We start from the raw sequence: 13,820 nt of genomic DNA on the forward strand, positions 1-13,820 counted from the left end.
CCGGCCGGTATTGACTTGACATCTGACTTACGTTATTTGCAACGAATTAGGACTGTAATTGTTTACACACTAGTTTGTTTATTAGCCCCTCAATATATATTTTTAAATCTATGTACAAGTAACTTGTTGAATAAGTAACAAAAGTAGAGATAAATTAATGTGAATTACTCAATTATAATTAGAAAATATGTTTGCCATTTGTCAGATTTAGGTTTACGTTAGCCAAATATAACAAATGATCATAAAATTTTATCCACAAAACCTAAAACAAAAGCATTAAAAAATGACAAAACTTGGTACAATGAATCATCCAGTAATTAAAATTTGATAAAAAGTCAAACAGAAGAGCGTGAATTAATCGTTGCAGCGTAAACGCAGCAGTGGAATGGACGGGAATTATGCACAAATGGCGTTAACTCTTTTTTTTAAATTGCACCGATTAAAATCCGCCATTGGAGGGCGTTAGGGTGAAGACGGAAGTGCGGCATAGACCGATAATCGTTGTGCGCCGACTGAAACTTTCAAGGCTTTGTTATTTTTTGTTCTGTTTTGGTGATAGCACTTTAAAGTAAATAGGGGACGCTGAGTTTTTATTTGTTCCCCAATCGTCCATATTTACAGATGAGGCATAACTTTTATTTATATTTCATGAGGAATAATTTAATTTCGCAATATGTAACATATTTTTTCTTTGTCACAACATAATTTTCACTTAAACTCCACTCAGTGTCAACTATATTGTGAAAACAAAAATTAAAACAAATATGTTTCCCCTAATGTGCGAATAAATTCTTAACTAAATGACATTAATACTTTAACGAGACGTATATCTAAGCTTAAAGTATATTTAGTCGCAAACATTGTTAATCTGAGGACGGACCCATGGTCTAAATTTGTAAAAGTAGTTCACGAGTGTCATTTACGAGCCACAAAAGGCACTTTACAACGACTCGGGGACATTCATTTAAGGGTTAATCGTCAACTCGACTGTACAATAAGTGTAGTCGTTTATATTAACCCTTTTGATACCATTATAGTATAAATACGTAAATATTTTTCGTACCGTTTTTGTTCAAGTTACTCATTCACAATTCTACTGGTAAAAATTAAGGTACTTAAGATATTGATTAGGCAATGATTTGATGAATACAATTTTGAGTATCTTAATTCTACTTTAATAAACGTAATAACAGAATTCATTAGTAATTATTAAAACGAATCTGAATTTGAATACAGCAGTATTTTTACACTTAGAAGCTGTTCCCATTGCGATACTAAGTGATGCATTAAGGTGATTTCATACAACACGTCATCAGGGACTATTGGCACTTGAGAGTAAAAAGCTTGGTATCCGGCGTTTGGCGTGTAACAGTTAACAATGGACGAAAAGGGTTCGTGTAGTAGAGGCGACACCCGCAATTGACTGGCAAGTAACAGCCGAGAGCTCTCTTACCGCCTGAGTGCATTCTGAGTGCAACTGACTGTGCCTACACACTTCCGTCATATTGCAACAAAAGATAACACAAAAATGTTTACTGATTTTAACACCTGATAGTTTATTAAAGGGTATACTGATATGTTTGTTTATTGTTTTATTTTTATTTTTTGCTAAATAAAACGATTTCGAATGGAAAAGTAAATGACGCAAACATAAATCCTACTAAAATAAAATTTGTTTAAGTATTCATATTTTCCTCAGATTTGATTTGTTCGTTTATTTTAAAACTTATGTATACTTCCTAACAAAGAAGCTGGTTGTTATTTACAAACCAATTCACAAACTGTGTTTCGAGTTTTCCGCTTTTTAGTGCCGAATCTCCTCTTCAAACAAATTGCATGCATATACATACATAAATAATGACTTATCTCCGGTTTTAGTAGTTTAATGGGAACAAAAGTTACACATTACCAAAACAAGAGACGACGAATAAACGTCATGAATTAAAAAAAAAATCGTAGTTTTTTTGAGACAAGAGGAAAGAACGAAATTTATTCCTTCTGTCTCAAATAACAGCGAGTAAATACTGGCCAGTTGTAAAAAGGGAAACTGAAACTGTCTGCGAAACTAACCAGGTACGACACGGTTCATTAGTCGTACGGAATCAAGTTCTCTTCATGAATGGAACTTTTTAAACTTCCTCGTACAAATGCAAAGAATCTCTTGACGTTCCGTTTGCAAGGAATATTTCGTATTTGTTTTTATAACAACTTTTCATGTTAAAGTTCACTTTCAGAAATGAATATTTATATTCACACTTTATTCAGAAGATAAATCTATGTTGCAAAAGTAAGTAGCAAGATTTATCTTGGGACATGTCAAGAGAAATTTATATAAATCGATTGTATCAGTGACATTCTGGATTTAGAATCTAGTCGATCGTATCGAGCTATACTAGTATACCGCTAATCAATCCTCACCTGACTGAGACTGTCGCCCACGCTGCCGTCCGCGTCAGCCGCTCTGAACAGAGCTTCTTTTGTTTCTCGTCTGGGTTTCCTGTCTTGCGCCTCTCTCATAGCTTGGCTGTGCAGCCGTTCAAAGTAGTCTCTGGGCTTCATCGGCGGGGGTTCGTCGTCGGGTGGCGGTGGCGGCGGTGGCGCGGGGGGCAGGCGGGTGCGCGGAGAGCTGCGCAAGAGCGACCGCTCGTCGTCCTCCGTCGACCGCTCATCGTGCTCCGAATCGGAGCTTCGGCTGTCGCGGCGTCTTATGCCTTGCAGGTGCGGCTCGAGGAATGTCGCATTCCTGGAACAATGACATTAAGTTGTAATTATGATCATCTTCATCTTCAAGCAATACATTTCTTTACTTCAAGCACATAAATAGGACCAAGTAACATTATGAAATTTTTTAATTTTTTCACGCAAAACAACAATTATCCTAATTAATTTAGCAAGTATAAACAGTAACTATTGATTGAACCATCAACGAAATTGAAACGCAATGCTACAAACTTGTCAACAAATAACAAGTACATCAAACAATGTAATAATTTGCATAATAAAATACATTCACAGACGTACAGATATGGCAGTTATGCAATTCGGAATGTTAACGGTAGTTACTATGAAATCGATTGGCGAGGCTCACGCTGGCCGGCACATGGAGCCGACCAGACTAAAGGGACATTAACTAAGATTTATTTCCTCAACATGGCGAGCGTCGCGTATTAATTAAAAACCTCTAGTGCGGGCCCCTGGCACGCAAGTGCGTCGGACGACCGTTTATAACAATCGCCAAACATTGTCAATAATTTGTTTGTAGCTACGCATGAGGTTAATCGTTTTGGCGCAATATTCTGTTGCGGTTATTTTTAATTAGGAGTTCTATAAATCTATCTATCGACGGTTTGAAATTTGTTTCATTTTGTTTTAAATATTAATACTTTAAAATTATTCATCATTTAGCTGTGATTTAATTTTAAAACACTTTCAAAACTCTCAACCAAAACAAATACCATTTGATTTATCTATCAAAGTGAGGGTGAAACTTTGCACGGATTAATCGGATGTCATGTGTTTAGGATCAAAAAAGCGGTTGTGACAATATCGTCCCCGTGACATGTAGGTGACACTCAATTTGTGCTGCTCTGCGAGACCCATACAAGCTATAGCTATAGCGATAACCGCAATATCGAATGACAACGAACCTTGTTAATCTTTGAAGTGTTAAATTTTTATACAAACAATAGATAACTTATTAAAGCTGATAAATTAAAAGTATACTCTCCGTAGAAATTTAAAATGTAACAAAGATGTTTGTAAAATTTCTGTGTAATTTAATTGTAGTAAACGAAGAATACACGGAAAATAATTTGTGGTAGTTAAACAAATTGTCATTTTTTATTTGAAATGTCATCATCAGCTCACTACGCCTCCGTCGAGGGGCTCGGACCTGCTCTAAGTCAGGGGTGACTAGTCAATCACGCTGGTCTAGTGCTGGTTTGTTAAACTCCCTTTACCATTTTAATATTTTCTTTTTGAAGTCGTCTAAAAATTAAGAACCAATCCTAAGTAATAAAAGGTACAAATAACTAAATGCAAGTATTTTTAGTATTAATTACTAATAATTGCGGTAAAACAATGTAAGGGGTATTATATTGAATAATTTGTTCAAAAATTAATCACTTTACGAAAATTATTTTCATAGGGTAACGTCACTGACGGATAACCACATGTGTCCGTGCGAGAGTAATTAGTCTATCTATACACCTGCGACGTTGACGTCGAGTTATGGCGATATTAATAACGGCAGCATAACGAGCCCGGGGTGGACAGAGGTCGCTACTGTCCACGCCATGGTATTTGATACATTCTACACAAGCGAGTAGCTATAGGCTATAGATATTACGGACATTTTAAAATATGGAACATTATTTCGGTTTCGATAGTTTATAAACTGAACTGACTATATTTAGAATGCATATGCCAGATGATTCTGATTGTCAATGATTCTTTCTGTTCACAAGACCTGTAATGTACCTAGTAATGTCAAATTCAAAATCGGTCGGAGCCGTGTCCAATGGGCATGGGCTAAATGATAAAAGATTTGTAAACGTTGGTTTCTGAGACTAAAATCTCTGTATAAAACATATCGCAATCCCACTCATTATTCTTGACAATACAGAGATAACAATATGTTTTAAACGGGGACTTTGGTTTCAAAAACCCACAATACGTATTCTAAAGTACAATAGAATAGTTACGCTTGATCTTTGAATGGCGGTTTTTTGTTAACAATTAAATTTCATTTTCTTTATGTAAAGAACTAAAACAAAAGGGACACATATAAACGTTTTTGTCTTTGTAGTTCAAAATTTAGCTCGAGGGCCGGTAAATGTTTCGTAAAAGTACTGAACTGTCTCGAAATAATTTTCCTTTTTAATAAAAGAACCCTAGGGCGAATGGCATCCGATGTTTGTTGGGATATAAGTATGGCGGAGCAATCTTTCAGTTGAAACTTAGATTATACAGAAACGGACTTAGCAGAGCCGCCGCTGTACAAAATAAATTCTGCCTCTTCTCTCCGTAAGTTAAGACAATCATTTAGGTGACGTGTTATTATTTTTACTAGCAAACAAGTTGAGAACTGTTTGTACGATTTTATTTGAGAGTTATGCGCGCGCTTAGCAGATCCTGTCTCTTAAAAGTCAAAGAGTCTAGAGAATGTGTCTGTTGCTGTTGTATTGTCTGTCCCGGACAGGCGACACCCTAATGGTTTACTTTTGTTTTTCTTCATTTATTCCCCGCCCGAGGCTCATGGTGAACGCACAAAAGAATTACAGTCCGTTCCGAGCTTTAGGTTAATTCCATTATTGAGATTGTATTACTTAATTAACAAAATAATGATCATTGACTAAACTTTAGTTTTTTTTAATATAGTTTAAGTTACATTTTGGAAGAGATGCAAATTAATTTTCTTCCTAGAAATTATTTGATTTTTGTTTAGTAGACTTTTAATGACGAAATTCAATATATATAGGTATATGTTTAAGGATAAAGTTGGTTAATATGATATTGATGTTTTTAGAAAGTACACAAGGCAAAAGATGTTTTTATAATATTCCATAGGACTAGTAAAACGTACATTGTACATATGGAATTAAATAAGGGTATTTTCTAAATCTTAATACATGAAAAAATATTCATCGAATAGAGAAAAATGTTGCTCCAGATGATGCAGAAATGTTGCACGGTAAAAAGGTACACTGTTTTATTTCGCAGTAGTCATTTCGTTGCCCTATTTTTAGGAAAATAGTTTTTTTTTCATTTACCTTTTCAGTATTCAGCGTCGAGTTTTCTTCGTGAAATAGTAAACAATGGAGGCTTGCACACTTTGCAAGCGCTGTTGTTACTTGACCTAAATTTATCTTTCTTCAGTCTGCAAAAGTTCAGTAGCGTATGCCTTTTTTACCTTTCCAGAATCTTTTCTTCAGACCAGGTCGTGTCTGTTGAAAAACTTTCGAAAGTTTATTCAACATCATTTAATATGTATTTTTATAACGTTGCTAAACTTCCTAAAATATTCTGTAACTGAGGGATTAAAATATCTAAGGGTACATCAAAGCATTGATTTAATATTAAAAATATGCATTAAGGATCTACAAAAAGTATCTAATACGAACTAGGAATTTAGAAACAAGTAAGAATGTACTTAAATTATTTACGTACAATGTTAAAGTTGCGAGTCAGATGACTTACGATTTATTTGTTACTTAATTATACGAACTTAGAATTTAACTTACTTTACAAACAATATTATACATACGCCAGTTTGAAATACTTAAATGGATTTTCAAGTTACGGAGTTGTAAATAAGTGTCGTAGTGTGTATAGTGGTGTAGTCGTGCTGAAAACTGTTGGCTAGTGGCGCGTGAATACCATCGCACAAAAGAGCGACCAGTGGAATACTGAATAGACCTCTTGCTTGCCGACTGCATAGCGTCCCTGATTGTAACAGTCTGGAATTTGAATCACTCAAAGTGCATTGTCTAAAAATGTTTGCAATTTCTGATTGTTGAATGGTGAACATCAGAGTGATGGTTGTAAATAATTGTAACTCAAGTTATTGCAATTTATGGTCTTCCAAATAAATTTTGCTTAGAACATGTATTAAATGTGATGTAAAATTAAAGATTATTGCAAACCAACAGCTTTAATTAAAAAGCATGTAAAAATAAAGTGGTCTGTGAACATAAGTAAAGGTATAAACGAGCCATTTTATACTTTATTAAGACAATATAAACGAACATTCTAGAATTCAATTATTCCTTAAAACACAAGACCTTTAAGTAAAAGGCATCGGCCTACATACTACCCACGGCTTTTGTATTCGTCATTTAACTCAAGGATTTATAATAGCGTGGTCTAATGTGATCGATGTTTATGGATGATAAGAAGTTTAATAAGCATCATAAAATTGATTGTGTAGGCGAATTAACTACATCCATGTTCCGGTTACAAGACGTATAAGGAGACGTACAAGAGTCTGATAAGGTCATGTAGAAAATATTATCATTCTGTGTATAATTTTTTATACATATTAATAAATACTACTACATATTTGTTTTATATTGTAAATACTAGAGAGACTCAAATATATTTCTGTATTGGTGAAAATAATTAAATGTGAAACTTTTTCTATGTTAATTATTAAGAGAGTCGGTTGACGCTGTAGGGCTCTCGAGCTTCCGATATATGCACCACTTGCGCGACAGCGGCAACCGAATGCACTTTATTATTCCGCACTTGAAAACAACACGACTCTACCTACATATAACACTGTAACCAAGTAACATTAAAATAGTTAGGTTTATTGTTTAATAATGTTAACTAACTAGGAATATATGACAAACAGTTAGTCTTGAGTAAACTCGTTTGGCTGGACAACTTCCTGAGCGGGTAAATTTCAGAAGTACTAAAAGTACGGTCCATTTTATTTTTGCATCCTTATTAAACGTTAATTTTGTTCAAGGACTTTTCAGGTTCGTATAATGGCAAGATGATATCGCCTCGATTATTAAAATATAAAGTTTGATGATCACAAGACATTACCACAAATATAGCTAATCAATAACTCGTCAAGACACCTATCTTGTGTCTTGTGTCTAAATGCTATATTTATTTTAAATCAAATATATTTGCGTATCGCATTCACTTCCGCGTTTTTCCTCGTTTATTTCTGTCGCGATGCACTCAGTTCCCGACAGACCTAGTCTAATGTTGTCGTTTGCGTTCGTCAACCAATCAAATTATATAATATAATAAACATTCAAATGAAGTGGTATTTCAAACTAGCTCTGGGACGTGACATTATTGAGACACTCAATTTATCTGTCTGTCAGGTCCTTATGGAATAAATATGATTTTTCTTACAAACCAAAGATTTCATTATGGCTTTTGATTATCCAATACATAAAAGGCCAAATATTAACAATCTGAAAGCAGAAACTTTATGATGAATTACTTTTATTTTACTGAAATTTAAAAACAAAAGACATTAGACTTTTTATTGTAGCTTTAATTCCTCTGTGTTTAGAAGGAAACATTTATATCTAGTATGCAGTTGATAAACGAGTTTCAGTTGATTGCAGTCACATTAGCAGGTTGTTAGCCTTGTAGGAAATTTCTCACGCGGCAACTGTACAAACTATAATCAACTTTGTCATGTAATGTTTATATATTCAACAATATTCTTAATTAAAAAGAAAAAGATAGTTTCATTTAGGATAATCTGTACAATACCAAATTGTTAACGAGTGCAGATTTATCACAAAAAGTTAACACGATTTCAAAGGTTTATCAAAACGCAAACGGTGTTTGAAAAGTTAGGGTAACGTTACAATTAAGACTCAAATATTTACGTTTTAAGTTTATTTATTTCGTTAAGATCATTATAACAGAGGGATAAACCGTGTTGTCAACGATAACGATAGTGTAGACGATACGTTTTATACAGAGATATTGGTTTGAGAAACCTTAAGTCAGTAACTCAACAATATTTGTTTGTTCCTTGGTGGCGTTCAATGCACCGCAATAACGTACATCGATGCGCGTTAACCAGATTTCTCCGGAAAGCCTTTTAATATCTGTTCGACGCGACGACGCCTTTGCTAATGCGATTATAACTGCATCTACAGTACCTATAGCAATATATAGCTGTAGCTACTCTGTTAACTGACACTCGGCTTTTACACGACGGCAACTCGACGTCACAACGAAATGGCGCTATAATTAAATTTAAATTTTGCGATACACCGATCCAATTTGTCAATGCCATAAGAGACATTCAGTTGTTTTTCATAGGTAAAAATTTTATCGTAACGTAGATTTTAGATCAATAGCTTAAATTGTGAATACTCACATTTTGTACCCGGATAAGCTTAAATATTAATTATAGCTTTGTTTTTTACAATATAAGCATATTCATTTAGACACTAACACCTTAAATTAAAAAATATAAGCAACTACTAAATTTTACATAACTTCGCAAGAGTCAAGTAATGTTCACTTCGCCTTAATCTGTCTGTTAAAATTGCACATATTAATATCTTTCAAAGTTAATCGTTGCATTGCAATATTGACCTTTTAAAATATCACCCTCGGTCGGTTTTTGCAAGCTGATTTAAATGAGTTCATATTGCGTTACGAGCTCAGTGAAGTCTTGACCTTATTTACAAATTACTGTATTAATTCAGAGGTGTGTTTACATAACAATATATGATCTTTAACATGGAAAATTGCCTTTTAAATACAATTTATCTGTGCGCTTTAAACCAATTACGTAAAGTTAGGTTGACAGATACAAGAATATTCAGACTTCGAGTGTAAGTAAATATACGTACGGGCATAAATTGTTTAAACTTTTGTGACACATAATAATTCATTAATACATATGGACTAATGAAATGTTGCAACAAATAAACTGTGGATTAGGTCATAGTATGAAACAATTTTGTTTAATTCTTTAATTTCTTCATATTTCAAATATCTTTAAATACTCGTATTTTTTATATAAGTCCGTATTTTTTAACGAATTTATTCTTGTATAGCCTATATATATATATACAAGTATCTAGGAGTAGTATAACGTTTCTATTAGTGTAGGACAGTGGCTACATTTACTCGATTGGTATTTAACTAGCATCAAACGAAGAGGATAAGGTATTTAAGTTATTTTGAGGACGAAATGTCGTCTGTATTTAGTGATGCTATTTCTGTCGACACAGTTGCTCCGCGCAACTGTTACGCTCAAGATTCTTATTTTATTTATTTCTAATTTCAATCTTGTTTTACAATTAATTGATAAATTTGGTTTCGTCAATTAAATTTAAAATGAAATGTAATTACAAATTGACATAAGTCGTGTTGCTGATTTTAGTGTTTGTAGTAACATTAGATGTTGCAATTTTATACGTTTTCTAGTTTGCAACGCGGGGAGAGATTTCGCTTTCTACAGGAAACGCGGGTACGTTAGCATTGACAGGTTGCCAATGTTTGCCCGCATGTCGCTTGCAATGAAAGCATAGCAATGTTATATTGTTGTGCAAGTTGCAGGCTAGCCTATTGACAATATAAATAGGTTTGGGAGTGAACTGAGATTGAATGTGGATGGCTATAAAGGTAGAGGAAGACCAAAGAAAGTATGGATGGATTGTGTGAAAGAGGATATGCGTAAGAAGGGGGTAAATTCAGATATGACGGCTGATAGAGATGAATGAAGGAGTAGTACATACTGTGCCGACCCTCCATAGGGATAAGGGCAGGTTGATGATGATGATGATGAGTGAAACTGTGCACTAAGCTGGAATATATGTAACGAAAATTTCGGAAAATTATAATTGATCATTGTTGTTAGGTAAGATATAGGTCTGCAGTACTAACATCATCGAAATGATTAAATTAAAAAAAAATGTGATTCATAACCTTTTTGTGTGTGACCATAATTTAAATTGAATCTGACCCAAAAAATATTTCTTTTTATTTACTTTTAATTTGCAACTATACTATGGGTTACTTTTTATCATAAACGTTAGAAAGTGCAAGTCTCTATATTATTGGCCAGCATTGTATCGCTACATAAAATGCAGACTTTTTGCTCGTCTGTCTGAAGCTGAATTGAATTTAAGTATCTTTTTCAAGTCTGCAGTATCGTTCGCGTAGTTTAAAGTAAGAGAAGATTGCTTTAAACTCGTTAACTACATGTACCAGCTGCGTTACTCCTACATTTTTATTTGAGGAACATGTCAAATATTTACAGTGTACAATTTGTTTCGAGCTTCGATTACATTTTCATATCGTTTTAATAGTTCATTGAAGTTTATCATCAGACTATGCTACTATTACAGTAAAAAATAAAAAATAAAACATTTAGAAGAGCACCAAATATTCTACTTTTTGCTTATGCCTCCTTTTATTATAAAAACTCTTTTGTATTTAAAAATAAAGGTGATGTGATAAACAAATTTAAAGTCATCTTAATTTCAAGCAACAGCGGGCTTTAAGATTACGAGCACAAATTGATTTTTTAAGCGGATAAAGCGAATAATTATGCAAACGTGAGACATAGTCGGAGTCGGGCTTAAGCCGCGAGATTAGAGGGAATGAGGGTCTATCAAAGAGAGGCAAAATGGGGACATCCCTATTTCGGTTAATATATAATGAGAGCTTCATTTCGAGACCGTGTTTACATTAATTTACTGAATGTGTAAACGTTTCCCGCGTTTACTTCGTGACTTATTTTGTATTCCTTTGAAGTTATTGCGCGAAATGTAAATTAATATTAAAGCTATTGTTATTATTAATTTAAATAACAGATCAAAAAGAAAAAATTAAAGTTTATGAATTCTTTAACAGTGGTTCACAAATTAATAATGAATTATCAATAATTATAAATTAGAGATGAAATAGACGTTGCAGTCAATGCAACGAATGATTGGAATAAAATCTAACCAATATAGAAATTCAATCAAAGATAGAAAGAACTTTATCATTATTTCATAAAATCGACATCTATCAATGCTAGGAAATTGAATTGAAAAGTCGAGCAGAAGGAGACAGAGAAAATTGGCTGGTTTCTATTTCAAACAGTACAAAAAGTGTTTTATTAAAAAGGAAACTTGATACTTTCCCAGATAGAAGAAAACGTATTTTTACTCTAAGATGATTCAATTATAAAAATACATTTTAAGTAAACAAAACCGCAATTTAGTTTTTGTTTATTTCGTTTAAATGAAAAAAAAATCAAGATAAATTGTTAAATTATTAATACTTAGCTACGTATGTTTTAATAAACTTTTGTTATATAAACTTTGAATTTAAATCAGAAATCTTTAAAGAAAAGATAAGGTTAGGTTAGGTTTTCTTCTTGAAATGAAAAAGTTATTAATTAATCACTAGATAAAATTCCCTTTTGTTTCTTTTGAAAATCTTCAGTAGATATTTAAATGTTTATACATAAGATGAACCCTTTATATCCTTGAACGCTTGTGGATCAGAGGATTCTTTCATGTTTATTTTACGAGAATTATCTAGTTTTTTGGTCAAAGTTTTGTGTTCGAGGGTAGATTTTGAGTTCTACCAACCAATATTCAAATTAAAGGTCTTCCTGTCCATTATTTTGTACTTATAACATGTCCATTTTAAAATATCCTTATTGGACTAAAGTATAAAAATACTGTTAAATAAACGCACGATGTACGGAGCAGACTTGTACACGATGCGGGCTGATTGCAACAATTTGTCTGTGCCAGCCGCCAGCCGCCGATAAAACCATAGCGATGCTTAGCCTCAGTTTACTGTATCGTGTGGGGCTACCCGATTTGAGAACATTCAATAACACGACAAAAGAACCATCGATGCCAAAATAAAACAAACGTAGATAAAAAGACGGTGGATAGGTTCCACTAACAACTATCGGTCGATCGAATATTTATCATCAGTTTTATTTTCTTTGAATTAAACGGAGATACTTTTTATATAAGTTTTATGGAAGTTCTAATTGACGGTTTCTAAAGAATCATAATGAATTTGTCCGTGAATCAACTGAGAAACATCGACTGAAATAGGTTTTCTGTATGACTTTGAATTTTTAAGAAAGACATCATATTTTATTGCACGCAAAAGACGCGAAGTACAATGCTTCTTAAATTAGGGAGAAAGAAGTCCATTGAAAGTAAAGTAAGTAGAAGGAGGATAATTGGACTCTCGACGAATGACTAACTCTGTAATGCTCTTTTCAATTTCTGTCTGCTTTCATATATTATAAAATAGAATATAATAGGGAATTTGTGTGTTCACTTTATTGATGTTAGACTAACTATACATGTAAAAATACAAAACATACATTTATTTTGTTTCATCTGGGATTTAAATCAGTAGAAAGGTCTCTTTTTTATGCAAACTAAAATGAACTTATTATTAATTATTAAAATCTCAATATCCGAGCATTTTTAAAGTAAAACGATGTATTAAAATGCACTACGTTGGATCTGTGACAATGTATCAAATATTGTTCACAATCAAATATAGCACTTTAAACCATATAAATATGGATTATATTTTGTAGTCAATGGATTTTATAGATGTAAATGGTAGAGAATCGATCTGGGACACGCTTCCAGCATTTCAGACACATTTTATTGATGGAATAAGAGATAAGTCCTTTATTTATCAACATGATTATTATTGTAAAGGAATAAAGACGTAAGAAAGCTCTATTTGCGTTACTGTAAATAAAGCGTTCTTATAAAATTATAGTAGTTTCGTATTTGTTTCTGTTGTAAATAGAATACATATTAGTTCATGAAATTATCGCCTAAAGTTAAGACTTAGTACAAAGGAAGACAAATATTCTTCGTCCAAATATTAAAAAACAATTTTATTCATAAATACAAAAAAGTATTATAATTTAAAAGAATACAAAATGAAGCTGCACGCAAAAGCAAAATGCACGTTCTGAATATTTTTATTCATAAATATTAAAATTTAAACTAATATTCGTAGTTCTTAACTTTCTTTGCGCTCTTATTAAAATTTTAAAGCTCGACTTACGACGGAGCTTCACAAGCTTTCCAAACTGCGGTCCACTCGACTGCATCCATTTTGCATCTCAAAACATGGCGCCCACCCTATTATCCTTTATTAGAAGCGAGCCCGCAGATTTTTATTCTAATTTTTAAGTTTTTTTTTCTAATAGCTTTAAGTTTGTATTGAAATTCGCCGCACGTTTTGTTTTTTATAGTCTACTAAGATTAAGGCGTTCATTTTATTGCCAGCACGTGATATATTTAATTAAAAAGTTTCAATATTTAATTTTCTTTTTT

At 32.9% G+C, this 13,820-nt stretch overlaps 1 protein-coding gene across 1 annotated transcript in view; it reads right to left on the reverse strand.

Moving 5' to 3' along the window:
* LOC106719992 (protein sprint) overlaps nucleotides 1–13,820 on the reverse strand; it is an 89,862-nt gene that overhangs the window by 22,838 nt on the left and 53,204 nt on the right. Inside the window, exon 3 of the mRNA XM_045680985.1 lies at nucleotides 2,419–2,743. Coding sequence (XP_045536941.1) covers nucleotides 2,419–2,743 — 325 coding nt within the window. The remainder of the gene's footprint in view (nucleotides 1–2,418; nucleotides 2,744–13,820) is intronic.

Source organism: Papilio machaon, chromosome 14, assembly GCF_912999745.1.
Source record: "Papilio machaon chromosome 14, ilPapMach1.1, whole genome shotgun sequence".
NCBI classification, from domain to species: Eukaryota; Metazoa; Arthropoda; class Insecta; order Lepidoptera; family Papilionidae; genus Papilio; species Papilio machaon.